Below are 22,054 nucleotides of genomic sequence, written 5' to 3' on the forward strand. Positions count from 1 at the left end.
ATGTCCTGTCCTGCTCCTGGGATGGACAGACATGTCCCATCCTGCTCCCCCACAGCCCATCACAGGCTGAGAGAGTTGGGGTGTTCAGCTGGAGAAGAGAAGCTCCGGGGACACCTTATTGTGGCCTTTCCAGACTTAAAAGGGGCCCATAAGAAAGATGGGGCCAGACTTTTGAGCAGGGCCTGTTGAGATAGGACAAGGGGTGATGGGTTAAACTAAAGGAGGGAGATTGAGGCTGGATATAAGGAATTGTTGCCCTGAGGGTGGTGAGAGCCTGGCCCAGGTTGGCCAGAGAGGTGGTGGATGAACCATCCCTGGAGACATCCCAGGCCAGGCTGGACGGGGCTCTGAGCACCCTGAGCTGCTGAAGATGTCCCTGCTCAGAGCAGGGGTGGCACTGGGGGACTGGGAAGGGTCCCCAGACCTGGGGGTGTTGCTGTGTCTTCCCTGCCCATCCCAGCGGAGCTGCAGGGATCTGGCCCCTCTCTGGGAGCAGATGATAAACTGTGAATTACTGCAATAATTCAGAAGCAAACCCACGTTCTGGAGCAAACACATTGACAGGGGCTTGGGCAGGACCGAGTGTGATCGATGGTATTAACGGCACAAACGGCATCCAAAAAACTGTCTGGGTGTTTTCCAGATGGATAAAATCTGGAGCTGCAGCAGCAAGAGCTCAGCACAGGATGGGCAGAGGAGACGAGCCACACTTTATAAGGAATCATAGAATAGCTGGATTGGAAGGGACCTTCAAAGGTCACCTAGTCCAGCCCCCCCTGCTAGATAAACAGGGAGGCAGCTTTCTTCTGTCTGCCCGTGTTGGTTTCATGTTAGTTCTGAACCCCAGGCACCGCAGCACTGAAACAAACAGGAACTCACTGAATGATTAATATGTGGTTGCAGGCCCAGTTATATCGAATTCATACTCCTCTGTTTCATGGAAAACATTACAGTTGCTTTCAATCATTTTGATCTGTTCCTGGGATGAAAATAAAATCATTAATTCATTAAACCCTATGTATTCAGACCTTTTTTTCTGCTGCGTTGATGGAGCTTCAGCATGGTTGCAGGCAAGGAATTTTCGGATAATCTTTTAATTCATTTTTGCTTCCTTCGGACAGAGCTATTGCTGGTTTGTTTGTTTCTTTCTCTATCATGTAGTTTAAGAACTATTTTGCAGCAGCAGTACATTATAACTCATGCAGCTGTGGCGCGTCTGTTTGTCCGGCTGATGCCGGCTCGGACCGGCCGCGCGATCCGGGCAGAAACCCCCGCAGCCTCCTCCGTTTCGCAGGGCGACGGGGGCAGCTTTGTGCTCGCAGCCACTCGTGGGCTTCGTCCCTTGTAGGTCATTGACCGTGGGCTGGAGCCAGGCTGGTGCAGAATCCCCTCCCGTGGAGGCACACGGCAGAGTGGGCAAAACTCCAGGGCTGTTTTGGGGGTTTTATCGCTATAACAAGGCGATTTTCACCCTGTGGGGATGAAACGCTTGTGGAAACCAGCGATGCCACTCAGGCTGTGCCATCCCGGTTCCCTCCAGAGTCCTCGCCGTGGTCAAGGGACACAGTTGGTCCCCAGGGGACACAGCCGGTCCCCAGGCACAGATCGAGCAAAGCCACTTGCAATGCAAATGACGGAAAAGCAGGAAATACCTTGACTCACCTGGGAGTGTTAACCGGGGTTAATCTTTAATACACCAGCAATTTAAACTTCCACAAATCGATGGGCCAAGGTTCCTTCTGAGATTTGGGAGGGGAAGGATCAGCACCCCATCCCCAGGCAGCACAGACGGGGTTCGCGCTCCCGGCAGCTCCATCGGGGCTGAGGTTCCTCGTTCCTCAGGCTGGCCCCTGGTGAGTCACCGCGTACCAAACGCTGGGGTTGGGGCGATGCCTTCTTGTTGGAAAGGGATGAAAGGAAGGAAAGCAGCACGTGAGAGAAATGTATTTCCATCTCATGAAGAAGTGGAGGTGCAAAGTCTTGCTGCACTGCTTTGTAAACCTCACGCAGCCAGGCTGGCATTGGTGCTGGGAATGCTCCCAGGCTGATTTAATTTGCAGTTATAGACCTAGCCTATCCTTATTCGCTGCTGTTGAATTTAATGGTTTCGAAAGTGGAATCAGATAAATATTTGTGATGAGCCGAAGTTCTCTTCTATGCTGACTGATGTTTCCAGTGGCCTTACGGTTCACGGAGGACGAGAATCCTTCATGGAAACACTTTGAAATGCAAACACGTCTTGCACTCAGATACCTGCAGTTTGCAATACAAATAAAAGGCTGCAAGCAGGTCTGAAGATCGCAGGTTTAGCTTTGGTACAAATCCAACTCATCTTCCCACATCCCAGCCCTGGCTTAGGCATTTTTTAGAGGATGATACCCGGGGAAGGGGCTACAGACAGGGGCAAAATGGGGGGAATCACATAAAACCAGCCGTCCTGCGTCGTTCCTTCTCCTGGGCAAACTGGAGGAGGCTGAGCTCGGAGGATGGATGTGTCCCACGTTGGTGGAGCATCTGTGCAGAAACCTACATTTCAGTGCTCCCTCCAGAGTATTTCCACGGCTTGGCTGCCCTGATAGCACTTGTTTCTTCGCATTTTGGGCCAGCATTTCTTTGTCCGAAGATCACGCCGTGCAGCCCACCATGTCTTTATGGGGGAGAGGACAACAAATTAATGAGAAAGCAGGGAACTCCCAGGTGAGAGAGGTGCCCCAGGATGTTCAGAAAGTCTGAGCGTGGGCTGAGAGTCCAGCCTGGCGCTCCCTTTTTGCTCTTGGGGTCTGGCAGTGTTTGGGTCTCTGAAACCCTCGTGCGATGGGAAGAGGCATGAAAAGCACTTTGCGGTGTTTGCAAACAGGTGAACGTGTTTATGCAGCTGGAAATACAGAGGGTAACATCCAGTAGAATTTCAGGGGTGGTCACAACCTTCAGAGGTGGTAGCTGAGCATCAGCCACATCCAAGACACTGATCGGTGTTGGTACCGGTACCGTTTTTATTCCTGTCTTAATAGTTTGTACAAGGAGCCCTCAGACATGAAATGGCCACTGATCTGAACAAAGACATTGTATTATTTCATCTCCCTGAAGAAACACACAGTTCTAACAAAGATACACAGCTTTCCAGGTGCACACGGATACAAAGCCCACCAACAGCGACAAGGCAAGTAATTACGGCTTTTACAAGCCTTGTTATGACAGTGGATGAAGCAGAGATAGAAAAGGACCTGGTCTGTTTTGCAGTGCAAATGGAGGGACAGAGAAGATGTTTTTCTTACAAAGTTTGTAAGGGTTGGTAGGAAAGAATGAACAGATTCCTTTTTACAGCAAAACACATCCAGTCAAGCCCAGGCCTTCAGAAGTGGCTCCAGTTGGAAGGCAGATGCATGCAGGATGTTGTGTGCACCAATCTGTACAGTTGTAGGTGGTCATGGGCTAACACCAGGCTCACCAGAGGTTATTCACCCCTTGTCTTTCCTGTGCAGAGCAGAACCGGGCTGACGCCGGGCGCTGAAGCACCATGTATGAGCTCAACGAGAGCAGCTTTTATCCCATCACCTTTGTCCTGACGGGCATCCCGGGGATGGAGGAGTCCCAGGTCTGGATCTCCGTCCCCTTCTGCGTGATGTACCTCACTGCGGTGTTCAGCAACTCTGTCCTCCTCTTCGTCATCATCACGGACAGGAGCCTCCACGAGCCCATGTACCTGTTCCTTGCTATGCTGGCTGCTGCCGACCTCATGCTTTCGACCACAACGGTGCCCAAAATGCTGGCGATCTTCTGGTTCAGTGCCAGGGAAATTTCCTTCGATGCCTGCGTTACACAGATGTTCTTCACCCATTTCAGCTTCATCGTGGAATCGTCCGTTCTGCTGGCGATGGCGTTTGACCGGTACGTGGCCATCTGCGACCCGCTGCGGTATTCTTCAACCTTAACCCCCTCGGTGATTGGGAAAATAGCGGTGACCGCCGTTGTCCGGGGGTTCTGCATCATGTTCCCACCCATCTTCCTCCTGAAGCGGCTGCCGTTCTGCGGACACAACGTGATGCCCCACACCTACTGCGAGCACATGGGCATCGCCCGCCTGGCCTGCGCCGACATCAGAGCCAACGTCTGGTACGGGCTGACAACGGCTCTCCTTTCCTCCGGCCTGGACATCGTGCTCATCGCTGTCTCTTACGCTCTGATCCTCAGGACGGTCTTTCGGCTCCCATCCCCGGAGGCTCGTCTCAAAACCCTGAGCACCTGCGGCTCCCACCTCTGCGTCATCCTCATGTTCTACGTGCCCGCCTTCTTCTCCTTTCTCACGCATCGGTTTGGCCATCACATCCCAAGTCACGTCCACATCCTCCTGGCCAACCTCTATGTCGTGGTCCCGCCGATGCTCAACCCCATCGTGTACGGGGTGAGGACAAAGCAGATCTGGGAGCGCGTCATCCGCCTCTTCTGCCCCGTGGGGCAGTGCCCCTGCCTCGGCGGGGGGCGCCGGTGCTGAGCAACGACGGAGGGCACGGGGACATGGGACAGGATTGGGAAAGCAGCACCAAGCGCTGCTGGAGAGGAGTGGGACACGGACCAGGATCAGGAAAGCAGCACCAAGCGCTGCTGGAGAGGAGTGGGACACGGACCAGGATCAGGAAAGCAGCACCAAGCGCTGCTGGAGAGGAGTGGGACACGGACCAGGATCAGGAAAGCAGCACCAAGCGCTGCTGGAGGGGAGCAGGACACGGACCAGGATCAGGAAAGCAGCACCAAGCGCTGCTGGAGAGGAGTGGGACACGGGCCAGGATCAGGAAAGCAGCACCAAGCGCTGCTGGAGAGGAGTGGGACACGGACCAGGATCAGGAAAGCAGCACCAAGCGCTGCTGGAGGGGAGCGGGACACGGACCAGGATCAGGAAAGCAGCACCAAGCGTTGCTGGAGGGGAGTGGGACATGGACCAGGATCAGGAAAGCAGCACCAAGCGCTGCTGGAGGGGAGCGGGACACGGACCAGGATCAGGAAAGCAGCACCAAGCGCTGCTGGAGGGGAGTGGGACATGGACCAGGAAAGCAGCACCAAGCGCTGCTGGAGGGGAGTGGGACACGGACCAGGATCAGGAAAGCAGCACCAAGCACTGCTGGAGGGGAGCAGGACACGGGCCAGGATCAGGAAAGCAGCACCAAGCGCTGCAGCACTTCTCATCGTGGAGAAACGGGTTTGCCGAAGAAGTTCAAGAGAAGCTGAGGGCAGCGGGATTTCTGGAGGCATGGGCTTGGGTCAGCAGCGCCTTCATTGCTGCTGGTTTCTCCTGGAGATGTTGCCCCTGAATGGTCCATCAGCAGAGGCTGGGGCAGTTCAGCTGAGGAGCACCAAGGCTCTTACGCCTGCAGATTGACCATCACCCACTGCTGCTGATTTTGTTTGCTGTCCTACAGCTTTGTTCCTGTTTGCTCCTTCACCTGAGGCCTCAGTGCCTACACCATGAACGCTTCGTTGGTCATCAGACTGGAGCCAGGTACACGAACCAGAGCTGGAGGGGCAGAGTGCTGCGTACCACAGCACAGACCGTGCTCCTGTCTCCACGGGTCCAGCTGGCACTGCCGAGGGACCTCTTGCTGCTGAAGGTGTTTACACGCTGAAGAGCCCTGGGAGGTCAGGAAAGGTTTTGTGGCCCGTGTTTGAGGGAGACATGTCCCTTAAACCATGATGTCCAAAGCTGAATTCAAGCCTCTGGAGTGGAGTGCGAAGGGACAATGGTCTCCTACATCCTACACATCCCAAAGAGATATTTTCTCTCTTTGCAAGGACATACTCCTCTGCTGAGGGTGAAGTACATTGCACTTCAAGATCCTCTTTGCCCACACAGCTGGCTGATTACCCACCACTTCGTTGCTGCACATCAATTTATCCTTCAACACCTAAACAGCTGTGTCTAGCTTCTCCTTGTTCCTCTCATTGGTGTGTGTGCCAGTTGCACCAGTAACACCTCATTCCACCTGAAGACAGTGGCAAACTGCCCCAGACCATTGTGAAAGGCAGCACTGCTGGAGTGTCCCAGGGGACCATACAGACCCTGGGGAGGAGGGAGCGGAGGCAGCACTGAAGGCCTCAGGAGAAGCTTGTCAGGTGTCCTGCTGGGACGTCACTGTGCTCTGCACCGCGTTCACGGTGGGGTTTGTTGCACTTTTGTGGCAGATGCACCTTCCCCTGCCCTGAAAGCACCAGATGCTTCTAGATCAATGGACCACTATGGTCATGCACACACCCCTTGGTTGATAGACAGGGCCCTTGACCAATGAAGAGCCTTGGCTGAGAGAAATTTCTGGACCACTACCATAAATGACCACAGCTCAGATTCAACCATGGTATAAATGGAGCTGTTGGAGAGCCTGTTGAGTTGTTCTCCTTGGAGCAGTGGGTCTGTAGGGGGGGTGTCTCCTGCTTACATTGGGATGCCATCTAAGGACATTTCTTCAAGGACTGAGACACTTCGCCTTACTGGTAAGCGATTATATCTTCTGGGTACCCTTGAGAGTCCTTGCGTTTTATGAGTGGGAAGATGTGCATTTTGAATCGTCACTCTAGAGTTCTGGTATCCCTTGAGTCTGAATTGGCTGTGTAGTAATTGAATTCCTCATCAGCGTTGGAATCTGTGTTTTGTAATGTTGTCAGAGTCCTGAATAATGTTGGATAAGCCCTGATTGTAGCTGGTTCTCTGCCAAACAGTTCTGGTTGGAATAAAGTCTGTTTGGAGCTTGTCACTTGCCTAAACTGATTTTTGGGGTGCCTCCACAGCAGTCATTGTAATGTGGAGGACCATGGGGACACAGACACCGACTGTCAGGAGCCGTCTGGTTCCTGCAGTCAGGACTGCAGTGGGAACAGGCTGGAGCTTCTCGATCCCATGGAAAAGTCACAGCAACACCCCCACCTGCTCTCATCTCCAAAGCACAAAGGTCGTTCTGCCCGGTGCTCATGGGCTTGGTGGGCAGCACACACTCAGATGGGACCAGTCCATCTTCTCGTCCTGACAGCAGAGTCCTGGTGGCCATTCTGGCTCAGCTGTGAAATGCCGAAGCTTCTGAAGCCCATTGCAAAAATTGCAGCGTGAGTTGCTGTTGACCGTGAGTAGTCAGCGTTCTTGGTGGTTGCTCAGGGCTGCAGAAATGGCTGCAGCAGGTCCTGGGACGCGTTCCGGGGAGATCGGGCAGTGGTGCAGGAGCAGCTGAGCCCTGCACAGCCCCGCTTGGGGTGGGGTGGAAGAGGCCCCACGGCTGCCCCTCCATGAGCTCCTCTGGCTCTGGTGGCTCCTGGGGTTGTTGAGCACTGAAGCACCACTGTCCTTCAGAGCTGCAGCACTGGTTTCCTTTACTCTGTGGGGAGGAGCTCTGGGATGAGGAAGAGAAGGAAAGGCACCAGAGCCCAGAAACCTTTCCTTCATCCTTTTGTTCTTGTTTTACTGGGTGGGATGCTAGGCAAACGCTTGCTTCTCCTCTCTGCATCGCATCTACTGTCAGCTGCATTTCTCTCATACATTGCTCTGAGCAATGGGGTTCTGGACACTTTGTGGCCCCCTCCTGAGCTCAGTGGCTTCCTCAGGACTGGCCAGTACAACTGCTGGGGTGTCCTGTGCAGGGACAGGAGTTGGGCTCCATGATCCTTGTCGGTCCCTTCCAGCTCAGGACGTTCTATGATTCCTCATCCAGTCAGCAACCAAAGTCTTGAATGCAGCAATTCGTGAGCCCTTTCTGAAGGCTCATCCAGATCTCACAGCAACGTCTGGAGCTCTGACCCTTCATCAGCTGTGAGACCTGAAGGCGAGCCTGGCGTGCTCCTGTCCGTAGTGACAAAATGGAGAAGATCATCCAGCTGTTTCTGCAGAATGTCCTCTTTTCCTTCAAAAGGGTGGTGGGCACTCGCCAAGCCCACGGCTCGACTGTGCTGCAGCGTTGGTTCAGACCTGCCCGTGGTGGGGAAGCCACCTCCAAGGCAGCGACGTCCCTGGACCTCGGAGGTGCCTCAGGTACTGGTGACCCTGGAAATGGGGGGGAACGGCTCTCCCTGGGTCTGTGCTCCACAAAAACCTCGTGCCCTGCACCAGGGCTGGGAGCCAGCAGGGCCTGAGGGCTCCGGTTGGGGCTGATCAAGCCCAGTGTCCCTGATTTGAGAGCTGGAGCAGGGGGCACTGACGGGGACCAGGGGTGTTCGCAGCCGAATGGCACAGGAGGTGACACTGGTACAGCACCCAAAACCTGCTGTGCTCCCATCATCCCAGTAGCGCTGCTACCACTTCAAAACAAAACCCAAAGATAGAGATTCAGGATTTCAGATTTTAAAAAGTGCCAAAGTTCTAATCTCTTTCAATATTTTTTTTCCTGATTTCATCAAAGGTGGGAACCGTAGGCACAGGGGAAATGAAAGTCTGCTTGTTAAAAGCTGTTTGCTTAGCAGCAAAGATAACAGAGCTGGTTACAAAAGCTGCTCATATAATCGGATTTTTTAATGTCCTCAGAAGAGTCGTGTTTGTGTTGGCTTTCCTAACAAAAGCAAGAGTATTTACACGGCGCGTGGTTTCTGATGGGAGATGGAGCCGTGGGAAAGCAAACGTGTCAGGAGCGCAGGTCGTCCTGGGCAGCACGCGGGTCCGCTGGGGCTGGGAGGGATGCTGTGAGGTCTCGAGGGGCCGGGGGACCTGCGGGAGCTGGCAGCAGCTGTCACAGGGCTACGGCAGATCCGCAGGTGGGATATGGGACAGCTCGTGGTTGCAAGAGGCTTGTTTCCCGATTCAGGAGTTCTGCTCCAGCCTTGTCCTCCTGCCTGAAACATGGACTTGTTGGCGAAGCAACCTGCAGCTGAGGAGTTTTCTCCTGAGAGCCTTTCGGCCAGCTCAAATAACAACTGAGCTGCTCTCTAGGCTTGTCAATACCAAAGAATGATGCAGCTCACTGGTGTCTCTGTCACACATTTTAGCTGACACGGTTATTTCTGCCTCCTTCTTCACCGCTCCCCCTCTTTGGTCTCTCCCCAGCGATGAAGTTAAGCACGAGCCTAACTCTGAGCACAGGAGCAGTGCAGCTCAAAGGAGCAGCTGTGCTCAGAGGTGGCCCAAGGCTGAGCACGGTCCTGAGGAGCCCTGTGCCATCATCATCTTCATCATGGAGCTCGTGGGAGGTGGGATCTCCCTGGGCAGGTGCTGCAGAAATGCAAAACGAAAGACCTGCCCCCAAATTGCTTCTGCTGTGGGGTCCTCAGCACAGGACACACATGGAGCTGCTGGAGAGGGGCCAGAGGAGCCCCAGGAATGACCCGAGGCTGGAACAGCTCTGCTGGGGACAGGTGAGAGAGCTGGGGTGTTCAGCTGGAGAAGAGAAGCTCCGGGAGACCTTAGTGCGGCCTTTCCGGACTGAAAAGGGGCCCATGAGAAAGATGGGGACAGACTTTAGAGCAGGGGCTGTTGTGACAGGACAAGGGGTGATGGTTTAAACTGGAGGAGAGAGATTCAGGCCGGACATGAGGAAGAAATTGTTGTCCTGAGGGTGGTGAGAGCCTGGCCCAGGTTGGGCAGAGAGGTGGTGGCTGAACCATCCCTGGAGACATCCCAGGCCAGGCTGGACGGGGCTCTGAGCAACCTGAGCTGGTGAAGATGTCCCTGTCATGGCAGGGGGGGCACTGGGGGAGCTGGGAAGGTCCCTCCAGCAGAAACCATCTGTGATTTTATGATAAATAACAGAAAATAGGCAGGGAATGGCAGTAACACACCAGTGCTGACCTGAGTGCTGTGTTACTGCCCTCACCCACAGGCACTTTTTTGGGGTGATGTGACTCCAGTGACGTCCTCAGCGCCCGGGGATCCTCTCTCAGGGGTGACATGTCCTTCCAGGCTCGTTGTCACCGGCACTTCAGCATCCAGCTCGGTTGGGATGGGCTGGGTGTCACTGTGCTGGGTGGGTGCATGTCATGGGTCCTCCTGCTTCTCCGGGTTTCCGAGGACAGTTTTGTGCAGCTGAGGAGGCAGTTTTAAACCTCCTCTGCCTCTTGGATGGATGTGGTGCCGGGTCAGGGAGCAAACTGCAGAGGCAAATGTCCCCGAGTCAATGAATCACTAGCTTAGCAATTAATGTCCAAAGGGGCGTGCGTAATGGGATATTAGCCAGCTGATCAGGAAGATTTATGTTTATAGGGTGGTTAAAATGTTAGCTTAATAACCCACACGAGATGTGAAACCAGTACTTCCGCACTTTGTTTTCTGTTTGCCACTTTTGAAAGACACAGATTTATTGTTAACTTGGTTGGTGTGGTAGGCAATTCATGGGGATATTTGGATCACCAGAACCCTTCCCTGGCGGAGAAGGAAGGGATTTTCCTGAAGTTTTTTCATGTCATCCACATAGCACATGCAAAAAGCAACTGAAATCTCATAAAGTTTGGGAGTGGAAGTCGGTGGAGTCGCTGTAAGGAGCTGTGTCCTCGGTGGGTGCGTGGGCAGCGTTTTCATGATAACATGCACCGAGAGGGAGTCAAGCCTGCGCCTGAAGTGGAGATCAAGCATCGGGTTTGTGCTGAGTCAAGCTCTAAGCGTTCTCTTTAAAGGCAATTGCTCTTGAGCTGTGTTTGAACACTTTGCTGAACAGACAGACAAGCACGGCTTTCATCGCGAACAAAGCCGTGAGTGTTCCGAGTTGAAGTACCACATTTCCTTTGGTTTTTATTGCTTTTCTAAAACAATGGTGCTTTATTAATTGTTCTTCATCTGCAGAGCTCTGCGAGTAATAAATCAGAGTAGCGAAGTGTAATGACTTCATCTTACCTCCATCACCATAATGTCTTACCGAATGTCAGTTAATGGGTAAAAATCCCCACTGCACAGAGAGGCAGGTGATAAGTAGCATGTCCTTGTGAACTGTCCTGCCTGAAATGAGGCGGTGGGTCAGCAGCCGGGATGGAGTTAGTGGTGGGTTGGTTTGCTCTCGGGTGTCAGAGGTCCCTGCTGTTCCCCAGGGGTCCCTGACAAGTCCCTGAAGGGTTGTGGCAGTTGGGAAGATGCTGATCATGGTTCCCCTGCCCTCACTGCACATTCTGCTCAGGGTGTCTGCAGGTCTGCACAGGAGGAATAGTGTCCAAATAAATCCATTGCTCTCTTCTAAAATCAGCAATGAGGACAAAATCAGCCAGGGGGGGATTGGGCTCTTCTCCCAGGCACTCAGCAATAGGACAAGGGGGCAGGGGCTTCAACTCTGCCAGGGGAAATTGAGGCTGGAGATGAGAAAGCAATTCTGTGCAGAGAGAGTGGTCAGCATTGGAATGGCTGCCCAGGGAGGTGCTGGGCTCACCGGCCATGGAGGTTTGTAAACTGAGATTGGCCATGGCACTGAGTGCCGTGATCTGGTCAATGGGCTGGAGTTGGACCAAGGGTTGGACTGGATGATCTCTGAGGGCTTTTCCAACCAGTCCATGCTGTGATTCTGTGTGATGATTGTCCTTAAAAGGTTTATAGCAGCAATATCTGCTGATCCCTATCTCAGAGCTCCCAAATTGCTCTCCATCATGCTTCACAAAAAGGTGAAACAGGTCCTGATCACAAAGCACTTCCAGTCGAGGGTGAGGATGAGGGTAAAACTCCCACTTGGCTGACAGGTCCCTGCTTGTCCCAGGCCAGCTCCTGCACAGCCCTGGGAACCCCTTTGGGATCCAGGGCCAGGCAGTGAATCTTGCAGAAGTTACTGTGGCTGGGGAGATGATGAGTGATGAGGGGGTGAGGGCTGGGGACAGCCCGGGGGTCTGCAGGGCTTGTACAATCCCTGCCCAACTAGCACAGTCGTAGGAAATACCCCGGGGAAACGAACCGGTGATGTCCCTGGTGCTCTTCACCGCCCGCTCTGAGGATGAGCACAACGTCAGTGTCCTGCGGTGCCCCAGGCACTCTCTGGACATGGTATAAACACCCCGGCTCAGGCTCTGTACGAGCAGGATCCCGTTGCTGGCACAGGAGCGGGTGAGTTTGCTGGGTCATGGCGCTGTGGTTTCAGCTGGGTTTGATGGGGTACAGATGGATTAGGGAGATAGGGAGCTGTTGCGTGATTCCACTGCCAGAGACACGTAAACACTTCCCGGCAGCAGTTCTGGGTGCATCATCCAAAGTCCCCGTGTGAGCGTGGCAGGGAGAGCGCCGGGCAGTGTGCTTCTCCAGCTGGTGGAAGCAGCATCCCCCTCCTGCTTGCTTCTTCCAGACGTAGTGCATGTGAAGGCATTTCACTTAGAGCAAGAATGGACTTGTGTTCTTCTAATAGGTTAAGTGCACTGGGTGGGAGCTAGGATGGAAGTTTGCCTGTATATTTTCCATATTCTCTGAAACAGTCGTCGCCAGAGCTGGGGTGTTCAGGGGGCTTCATTGTTTAATTTGCACTGGCTCAATGGCACCTGGCAGCCCAGCGCCAGCTCAGAGCTGGTTCATTCTCCAGGGTCATAATGCGTAAGGCGGCAGCTCCTGGCACACAGCTGGTTACTCCTCATGGCACTGTAGACCCCCCCTTTAGACCCTGGACATTTTGATAATGCCCTGCTGCTGGCGGCTTTTAATTTTGTCTCTTTGCATATGTGACAAGAGAGCTGGGCGATTGGGCGCTGCTGTCTGGGGCTCTTACGAAGCAGAGGTTTTGGGATCAGTGGGGCTCTCCCCTGCCCGTCGCTCGCCTTGCTCTTGGCAGAGCGCGCTCACACGCCGTTACAGACACAGACCCTTCCTAGGGGTTGGTGTGGGCAGGCAAAGTCCCGAGGAGGACAGGACCGGACCGGGCTCCCTGTGTCTGTTTTCGTAGGCAGATTTCCAACAGCTCTGAGTCACTGAAGCTGGGTGTCCCGGAGCAGGAGCAGCGCACGTGCCTTCTTTGTGGCAGTCATGGGAGAGCAAGAGAATGGTCCTTGATATATTTCTAACTCTGGAGATTTATCACTTGCAGCATAAGTGGTGGTCACATCCACGCGTGTCACCCAGAGGAGCATTTGTGTAATCACTGTTTCAAGAGTGAGTCTCCTGTACATTTTGCTCTAGCTCCCAGCAGCTGCAGGCAGAAGAGTGTCCTTATTTCAAAGACTCAGCATAAATGACAGTACCTACCTGAGATGAAGGGACTTGAATAGTGGGGAACCCTGATGGAGTAAACTGCAGAATATTTAACACTTACAGGTGAAATACATTTTAAGTGTCTGTGCCACGAGCAATGCTAATCATGAGTTCAGCTCCCCCTTGTATCTCAGGTATGGTTCAGCTGCCCTTAGAGCCTTTCTTCCTACCATTACACAGCTCCTGCGAGCGAGACACGATGTGAAGTGTTGCATCAAGCCATGTTGACACCCAATGCGTCGGGATCCCATCCCACGTTCTTCATCTCGGTGGGGATACCTGGGATGGAGAAGTTTCACACCTGGATCTCCATCCCCATCTGCATGATGTACTCTGCTGCCCTTCTCGGGAGCTCGGTCCTGCTGGTCACCATCGTAAGGAGCGTGTGTACATCTTCCTGTGCATGCTGGCAGTGCGCAACCTGCTGCTGTCCTCTGCTGCCGTGCCCAAAACCCTTAGTGCCCACCCAGATCTCCTTCAGTGCCTGCCTGGCACAGGTGTTCTCCATCTATTTCATTTTAGTGGCAGAGCCAGCTGTTTTAATGGCGATGGCCTTTGATGGGTACATCGCCATCTGCGACCGCCTGCGATACACGGCTGTGCTGACACGCTCTGTCCTGGGGAAGGTTGGAGTGGTGGCTTTAATCAGGAGTTTCTGCATCACCCTCAGTGAGGGTGACAGAGCACTGGCCCAGGCTGCCCAGGGAGGTTGTGGAGTCTCCTTCTCTGCAGACATTCAAACCCGCCTGGACACCTTCCTGTGGAACCTCAGCTGGGTGTTCCTGCTCCATGGGGGGATTGCACTGGATGAGCTTTCCAGGTCCCTTCCAATCCCAAACATACTGTGATACTATGATGTTCCCCACCATCTTCCTCCTCACGTGGCTGCCGTTCTGTGGGCACAGCATCATGCCCCACACCTACTGCGAGCACATCGGTGTGGCCCGCCTGGCCCGAGCCAACATCTCCGTCAACATCTGGTGCAGGGTTGCTCTCTCTTCCTCTTGGCTTGAATTTCTAGGCCCCCTTCCACATCAAGAATGGGCCAGCTCTAGATTTGGGTGCCAGCTCTAGCCCAGAGAAGTGCCCACATGCCTTCCTTTCAACCAGCTTGGATGCCATCTCCATTGCCATCTCCTACGTGCTGATCTTCAGGTGCCTCTGGAGGCTGCTGTCCCCACGGCTCTGCACACCTGCAGCTCCCACCGCTGCGCCATCGCCATGTTTTACACGCCGTCTTTCTTCTTCGTGGCACACCGGTTTGGCCAGCACGTTCCTCGGCATGTTCTCATCTCCCTGGCCAATCTCTACATTGTGGTGCCGCCCATGCTCAACCCCATCGTCTATGGGGTGAGAACAAGGCAGATCGGAGAGCACGTGGCTTGGGCAACAGGACACAACCAGGCAGGCAGGAACGGGCAACCGGGCTGGTCTGCTGGGGAGAGGGGTGAAACAAAGCTCTGAAGAGAGGGAAGTGAATGAAAAGCAGTGGGAACCTGGCAAACACAGGCCAGATGGGAATGTTTTCAGAATTTGTGTATTCAATAGATGTCAACATCCAGAGAGGCTGGACGGGTTCCCAGATGTACTGATGGGAAACGACTCGTTGGGCCAGACACGAGGGACCACCACTAGTCCCATGTTCCTGGGGTCCCTTGCATTGTCCTGTTGGGTTTGTCTACAGTCAAGACCTTTGCAAGCGAAAATACAGTTTCTGAATTCTTTAGGTGCTATTTAGGAGCTTATGAAACAGAAAACATTAAAGGAGTGCGTATAAAATGTGTGCCTGTTATCTCAGTGTACAAATGTCTGTGTTTGAGCTGGGTATCATCTCCGTGGGATGGGAGCAGGTGTGGCTGGGCCGGTGGTGCTCCCTGAAGGCGCTCAGGCCTGGGAGCGCCCGTTGGGTCCCCTCTCAATGCCGTCTCAGATGGCTGCGAGACACAGCGATGGTGTCACACTGCTCCTCTGCCCTGCTCGGCACGGCTGCCCGGCGCTGGCTGTTCGCACCACAGCGGCCATCGTCTGGAGCAGCCCGGAGCGCGGGCATAGCTCACCAGGAACACAGGCGATCGGGTCCCAGTGTCCCTCCCTGCCTGCGGGCTCAGGGAAGGCTGCAGGCTCCGGGTTTGCTTCACTCTTGCTGCTTAGGGCTGTGCCCTCAACTCTGCTGCGGGCAAGGGTGGGAAGATCTCATGTCTTCGGCTGAGCTGGGCACTTCGGGCAGACGGGGAGTCTGCGGTAACAGGAGCCATCCATGCCCTGTCTTAGCATCCCTGTCTCGGGGCTCCCGGGGGATGTGCAGAGCCAGCTTGGCTGCCGAGCATGAGGAAAACCCCGATAGCTGATGTCAGATGCAACTGAAGTGCAGCACATTTGCACAGAGACATGGCCCTGGTCCCACATGGGGTGTCACTGAGCCAAGACCAGCAGGACGGGGACCTCCAGCTCCCCAAACCACCTCCCCTGCAATTTCCAGAGGGATCTGTCTTGGGGCAGCCAGCCTGGAAGGAAACTGGGAGTGAATCTTGATATAACATCAGCTGTGGCAATAAAAATGTGACTTTACCTGTCGTCAGTACTGCTCTGTCAGGTGTCTCAGAGAGTTTTGCGAATGTTCCTACTCCTCACTAGTAACACTGGTAAACTGGGCATTAGCGTGTTTGCTGTAGCAGGACCACATCTACTGAAAAAGGGAGATGTGACCACCCATTGCCCAAGGATGAGGGAGGTGGCGTGGCTCACTACAGAAATACAGACATGGGCGGTGACGTGACACTTCTGTTGGTGAAAGCTGAGGTGGTGGTTTTGAAGCCTGTGTGGTGGTGCTAGCGAATACAAGAACCATCCTTTTTCTCTCACTTCCTCTTGGCTTGAATTTCTAGGCCCCCTTCCGCATCCAGAATGGGCCAGCTCTAGTTTTGGGTGCCAGCTCTAGATTTGGGTGCCAGCTCTAGCCCAGAGAAGTGCCCACATGCCTTCTGGGAGCCAGGAGGTATCTCCCCCTGGATGTGTCTGCTGCTGGGTTTGGACCTCGAGTGTGGACAAAGCCACCAGCCAGCCTGCTGGCACCTGCTGGCACCTGGTGACACGAGCAGGGTCTCATGCTGGGTTGATCCATAGTGTGGGCTGGTCTTGGAGGCTTTGGGACTACTGACCCATGCAGATGGACCATGGGTCTATGTCCTCATTCCCAATGTCACACCCCAATGAATGGGCAGTTTTACTATGGGATGCATCCTCTCTGCCTTGTTTTCAAGAAGAAGGGACCTGTTTGGGGTCTGTGAATGGAGGGGAGGGCAGAGGTGACTTCTCAGAGCCCGGTGGTGCTGCAGGGTGGGGATGGAAACTGTCCCTGTCCTCGGGACACTCACCTGCAGCAGCATTTCTGGTGCGTTCCCAATGACTAAATATTCCTGAAGTTTACAGGCACCTCCAGCAACCCCAGAGTCTCGAGCGTACCTCAAACCTCTTTATATTGTGGTGCACATTTCAATTCAGATTTTGCCCGTATTTCTGTTCACATTTCTGCCTTTAGGAACTGGACTCAGGCCAGTGGGAATCAGCGGGTCTGGATAACGTGGGCCCGAGGGGTCCAGAAGAGCTGGTGGAGGAACCGCCAGGCCTGCACGTCTTCCTCAAGTGTCCCCAGGCTTAGCAAAGCCACTGAAAATAAAGGAAAACAAGAAATACTTTTTGACATGTGCTAATATTGAAAAGGAGAAATGGGATTACTGGAGAAATCTGAAACTTGTTAGTTTGACATTAGCTCCAAATAAAATAATGGAAAAGTGAATATGAAACTTGATCAATAAAGTGTAAAAAGGGCAAGAACATAATTAATGGTGCTCAGCACTTACTTTTGGCATTCAGCTTCTGTAGAATCATGTAGTTTCATTTTCTGATGACTTTCACATTTGGGTGATACAGTTACCCGAAGGGTATTTTTTTATTTTCACAACATTGTGATATATACCTCATTATAACAAATAAATAAAGAAATATATAACAAGTAATGGAGTTTGGCTATCTGCAAAGCCTTATTTCAGTGATAGCTCCCCATTGAGAGGTGGCTTTCCTTATATTTCTGGGGACATTCAGCAGGGATTGATCGAATGCTGGGTCTGGTGCTATGTATGATTGTTATCAGTTGTGTAGAAGCAAGTATAAAATCATTGCTAATCAGGTTTTTGGATGATGCAGAGACAGCTAATTTAATAGAGGTGAGTACAAAGTCATGGTGCTAAGGAGGAGGGGTGAAGGCTGTACCAGAGGAGGGGGCTCCAGGGGAGCTCAGGCGTCCGAGGGAAGGAGCATTTGGGTGGGGACACCTTGGGTGGCGCTGGGCCAATGTGAGGGTCCCGGTGTGTCCCTGTAGCTGTGCAGAGGTGATGTTGGGCAGTGCCGGTCCGTGTTCCCCTCGGCTTCTCAAATATTTCACCCAGACCAAAGTCCGTGTGTTTGAAAACGCAGGGTGAGCTGGGAGGTCCCTCGGCATGTGATGCTCTGGGTGGGATGAGGGACCAGGGGAGGCTGGAGCTGTGCTGGTGCCAGGAGAGGTCCCGCTCCTTCTCCCAGCACATGGAAATACAGAGCCACCGAATGTCCTGGGTTGTGAGGGACCCGCAGGCGTCATCCAGTCCAGCTCCTGTCCCTGAATATGACAACCCCAAAAATTCATACTGGTGCATACTGGTGCTGCCCAGTCCCTGTGAAGCACCCCTCCCACCGCTGCAATGATGACAGGGATAAATGAGGGGGGGAAGTCAGGAGAAACCAGCACTTTGATCCATCTTTGCTCAGGTACAATGATGGCTGAGAGCTGTTCCAGTTGCCTTTCAATGGAAATGGAAGCAAAGCATCTCACAGGTGCTGTGCGGTGTTATGAAGCGGGCGAAGCTGCGTGATGACAGCAGTCCGTTTTGGTGTTAAAGGCCATGAAAAACAAGCCTTTGCTCCTAGGAACTGCTGGAGACCAAGACAAACTCTTTTGAGTGTCTGCTGAGCAGATTGGAGGCCATCTGGCGACCTCAGGTGAGATGTGGGCTGCTGGCTTGACACTAAGAAGCAGAGTCTTCCCCAGTGGGATATGAAAGGGTGAATTTCCTTTACCTGTTTTAGCATTTCTGTCATTAAATATGCTTCTCCTTGTCTGGTGAATCAAGAGGAGCAGAAACCTGTGTTTTGAGTCATGGACATCTTTGGATCCTGAGCACCATCTGGAGAATTTCCTATACATAAGTGCAATAGAGGAGCCTAAAACATCTGCTCGGTATCACACCTCTCAGTGAACGTGTAAGAGCGTGAAAATAATCAGCAGAAATGGGAAAAAAAAGAGTGTTAATTTTATGTTCCTTCGCATCAGGACTTACATATTGAGATGGGGTGCGGATGAATGGAAGGAAAGTGAGCTGTCTCCTGGGTGTGGGTCCCCCGGGGTCTATAGAAACCCCATCCCTTGATGCAAGAGTAGATTCCTAGAACCTGCGCATCGCTGCCTGAGGGCAGAAAACCCTCGTTAGAGGCTGGGGCAGCGAACTGGTGAGGTGCTTGTGCTGAGTGAGCGAGTTTCTGGGCTTTTAGGAGGGTGTTTTATCAGTGGAAGAGTTGAAATTAAGATTGCCTGCTGTGGCAGGCAGGACGCCTGTGTCACTGCCAAGGTGCAGCAACGCGCCGCCTGGCTTTGGGTGCTGCCTGGTTAAACTGCGTCTGAGCCTGTCCTGGATTAATCCCGCAGGAGCCAGCTCTTGGACAGACCTGTGCACTCAAATGTTAGGCGAGAGTGCGATTAAGCCAGGATCAGATGGGCAGAGCAGGGTGAACAGCCTCTCGGTGTTCAGGCTCAGAGGAGGATGCCCTGGTGCCACCCTGAGCGCATCCACCGCTTGTGGGATGGCTGGTCCGTGGTTGCACTGTCCAACTCCTCTACAGCCCCAGTACATAAACTGGAACAGGCTGCTCAAAGAGCCTGTGCAGTTCCCATCCTTGGGGATTTTTGAGTCTCGCCTAGTTAAAGCTGACCCTGCTTTGTGCAGGAGGTTGGAGCAGAGACTGGCAAGGTCCTGTCCAGCCCGGATTGCTCCATGGTTCTGCGACTACGTGCAGTTGTTATGGATTAGGTCTTCTGGCAGTGTCAGACCTGTTACACTGAAGTTTGTTCTGTCCTTTCTGTTGGTCACTGGAAGCCTTGTAGAAAGCGCAAGGAACGGGCTGTCATGTCGGCTGGCAATTGCACTGCCCCTGCTCCCATCCCCTGTGTCCTGACAGGCATCCCTGGCCCAGGGGACTCTGGATCTCCAAGGCTGAGATTGGATATGAGGAAACATTTCTTCATGGAAAGGGCTGTGGGGCATTGGAACAGGCTGCCCAGGGCAGTGGTGGAGTCACCGTCCCTGGAGGGGTTAAAAAGACGCGTGGATGAGGCTCTTAGTGGTTTAGTGCTAGGTGCAGGTTATGGTTGGACTCAATCTTAAGGGTCTCTTCCAACCAAAAAGATTCTATGATTCTATGTACATGGTTGTGGTCCTTGGGAATTCCACACTGTCCTTCATCCCGTCATCATCAGGGAGAGCTCTCGGGCTGGCACAGAGGCAGGGGCAGACACATTCCCTTTTTGCCCATGCCCAAAATCCAGGCTGCTCCAGAGCTGCAGTGTGGCACAGCTCCGCATGCCCAGGTGCTTTGCAGACATCAGTGCTTTGATGGTTTGCGAGCCAGAAGTTTTGATGTTTGCATTTGTGCTGCATCTTCCCATACGTGTCCCCGCAGGTTGGTTATCGCAGAATCCCAGGATGTCAGGGGTTGAAGGGTCCTGGAAAGCTCATCCAGTGCAATCCCCCATGGAGCAGGAACACCCAGCTGAGGTTCCACAGGAAGGGGTCCAGGCGGGTTTGAATGTCTGCAGAGAAGGAGACTCCACAACCTCCCTGGGCAGCCTGGGCCAGGCTCTGACACCCTCACCCCCAACAAGTGGCTTCTCCTCTTTCAGTGGAACCTCCTGTGTTCCAGTTTGCACCCATTGCCCCTTGTCCTGTCACTGGTTGTCACCCAGCAGAGCCTGGCTCCATCCTCCTGACACTGCCCCTTTCCATATTGATCCCCATGAATGAGTCCCCCCTCAGTCTCCTCTTGTCCAGCTCCAGAGCCCCAGCTCCCTCAGCCTTTCCTCACACGGGAGATGCTCCACTCCCTTCAGCATCTTCGTTATGGTGTGTGCGGTGCTTAACGCAGGTTAGTGTGGAAGGAAACATTTCATCTAAAAACCTGCAGGAGTGAACCTGCTGGCTGTTTAATACAGGAGAAGAACCTCGCTGGTGGTCAGCGGCACGGTGTGTCGAAGTTGGCTGTTAAATACAGAAGGACCTCGCTGGTGGTCAGCGGCACGGTGTGTCGAAGTTGGCTGTTAAATACAGAAGGACCTCACTGGTGGTCAGTGGCACGGTGTGTCGAAGTTGGCTGTTAAATACAGGAGAAGGACCTCGCTGGTGGTCAGTGGCACGGTGTGTCGAAGTTGGCTGTTAAATACAGGAGAAGAACCTCGCTGGTGGTCAGCAGCACGGTGTGTCGAAGTTGGCTGTTAAATACAGGAGAAGGACCTCGCTGGTGGTCAGCGGCACGGTGTGTCGAAGTTGGCTGTTAAATACAGGAGAAGGACCTCGCTGGTGGTCAGCGGCACGGTGTGTCGAAGTTGGCTGTTTAATACAGGAGAAGAACCTCGCTGGTGGTCAGCGGCACGGTGTGTCGAAGTTGGCTGTTAAATACAGGAGAAGGACCTCGCTGGTGGTCAGCGGCACGGTGTGTCGAAGTTGGCTGTTAAATACAGGAGAAGGACCTCGCTGGTGGTCAGTGGCACGGTGTGTCGAAGTTGGCTGTTAAATACAGGAGAAGGACCTCACTGGTGGTCAGCGGCACGGTGTGTCGAAGTTGGCTGTTAAATACAGAAGGACCTCGCTGGTGGTCAGCGGCACGGTGTGTCGAAGTTGGCTGTTAAATACAGGAGAAGGACCTCGCTGGTGGTCAGCGGCACGGTGTGTCGAAGTTGGCTGTTTAATACAGGAGAAGAACCTCGCTGGTGGTCAGCGGCACGGTGTGTCGAAGTTGGCTGTTAAATACAGGAGAAGAACCTCGCTGGTGGTCAGCAGCACGGTGTGTCAAGGCTGCGCTGCCCAAGCTCAAGGCAGAAATGCGCAGCAGCCAAGGCTCCCGGAACAGCAGGTCGGTGCAGAGAGGGCTGATCCAGAGTTCTGGTCCAGCAAAGCATGGCTTTGTCTTAGTACAAACCTTCAGTGTGCTCAGCAGGATCCCAAACCCCACAACGCTGTGATCTCTGCAGCCACGGTATCGCTGACCGAGGCACTACCAAGCAGGTTTTCCTGATTTGTAAGCAGCACGCCCAGCAGTTCGTGGTTGGCACATCTAACTTTTGTGCGAGGAAGCCGTCCACTATGTGTTCCAGGAACTTGATGGATGACACGTGAGCTGCTATGTTGTTCTTCCAGCACATGTCTGGGTAGCTGAAGTCGCCCATCAGAACCAGGTTGTGTTGCCCCAGAGCTTGCCCAAGTGATTCAAACCTCGCTTCGTCAGCCTTTATCATCTTGCTTTGGAGGTTGGTGGCAGATGCTTACTGTGAGATCACACTTGGAGATGACCCCTTGGATCTTGACCCAGAGACACTCGATAGGGCTTCCACAATTGCCATAGTCATCTTCTATAGGTTCTGCTGAACATAGAGTGTGACGACTCCTCCTCTTCTTCCCTGCCTGTCCTTATGAAGCAGGTTATCACCATCGATCGTGATCCTACAGTCATATGAGTCATCCCACCCTGTTCCAGTTATTCCTATAATATCATAACTTTCTGACAGTGCACAGAGCTCCAGTTCCTCCTGTTTTTTTCCCCAGGCTGTGTGTGTTTCTATACGTACACTTAAGGGGGTTGATCTCCTGGTTCTCC

At 53.4% G+C, this 22,054-nt stretch overlaps 2 protein-coding genes and 1 pseudogene across 2 annotated transcripts in view; all 3 read left to right on the forward strand.

Moving 5' to 3' along the window:
* Nucleotides 1-3,517: 3,517 nt before the first annotated feature.
* On the forward strand, nucleotides 3,518-4,492 carry LOC136100031 (olfactory receptor 52B2-like). The gene has a single exon (XM_065834756.1). It carries the CDS (start codon nucleotides 3,518-3,520, stop codon nucleotides 4,490-4,492), a length of 975 nt encoding a protein of 324 aa, XP_065690828.1.
* Nucleotides 4,493-6,068: 1,576 nt separating this feature from the next.
* The window catches only part of LOC136100039 (olfactory receptor 52B2-like), a 29,859-nt gene continuing 13,873 nt past the window's right edge, over nucleotides 6,069-22,054 (forward strand). The window contains exon 1 of the mRNA XM_065834770.2: nucleotides 6,069-6,480. The gene's annotated coding sequence lies outside the window, so the exon portion shown is untranslated. The remainder of the gene's footprint in view (nucleotides 6,481-22,054) is intronic.
* LOC139827647 (olfactory receptor 52B2-like) lies at nucleotides 7,757-15,664 on the forward strand (annotated as a pseudogene).

Source organism: Patagioenas fasciata, chromosome 1 (genome assembly GCF_037038585.1).
Source record: "Patagioenas fasciata isolate bPatFas1 chromosome 1, bPatFas1.hap1, whole genome shotgun sequence".
Lineage (NCBI taxonomy): Eukaryota > Metazoa > Chordata > Aves > Columbiformes > Columbidae > Patagioenas > Patagioenas fasciata.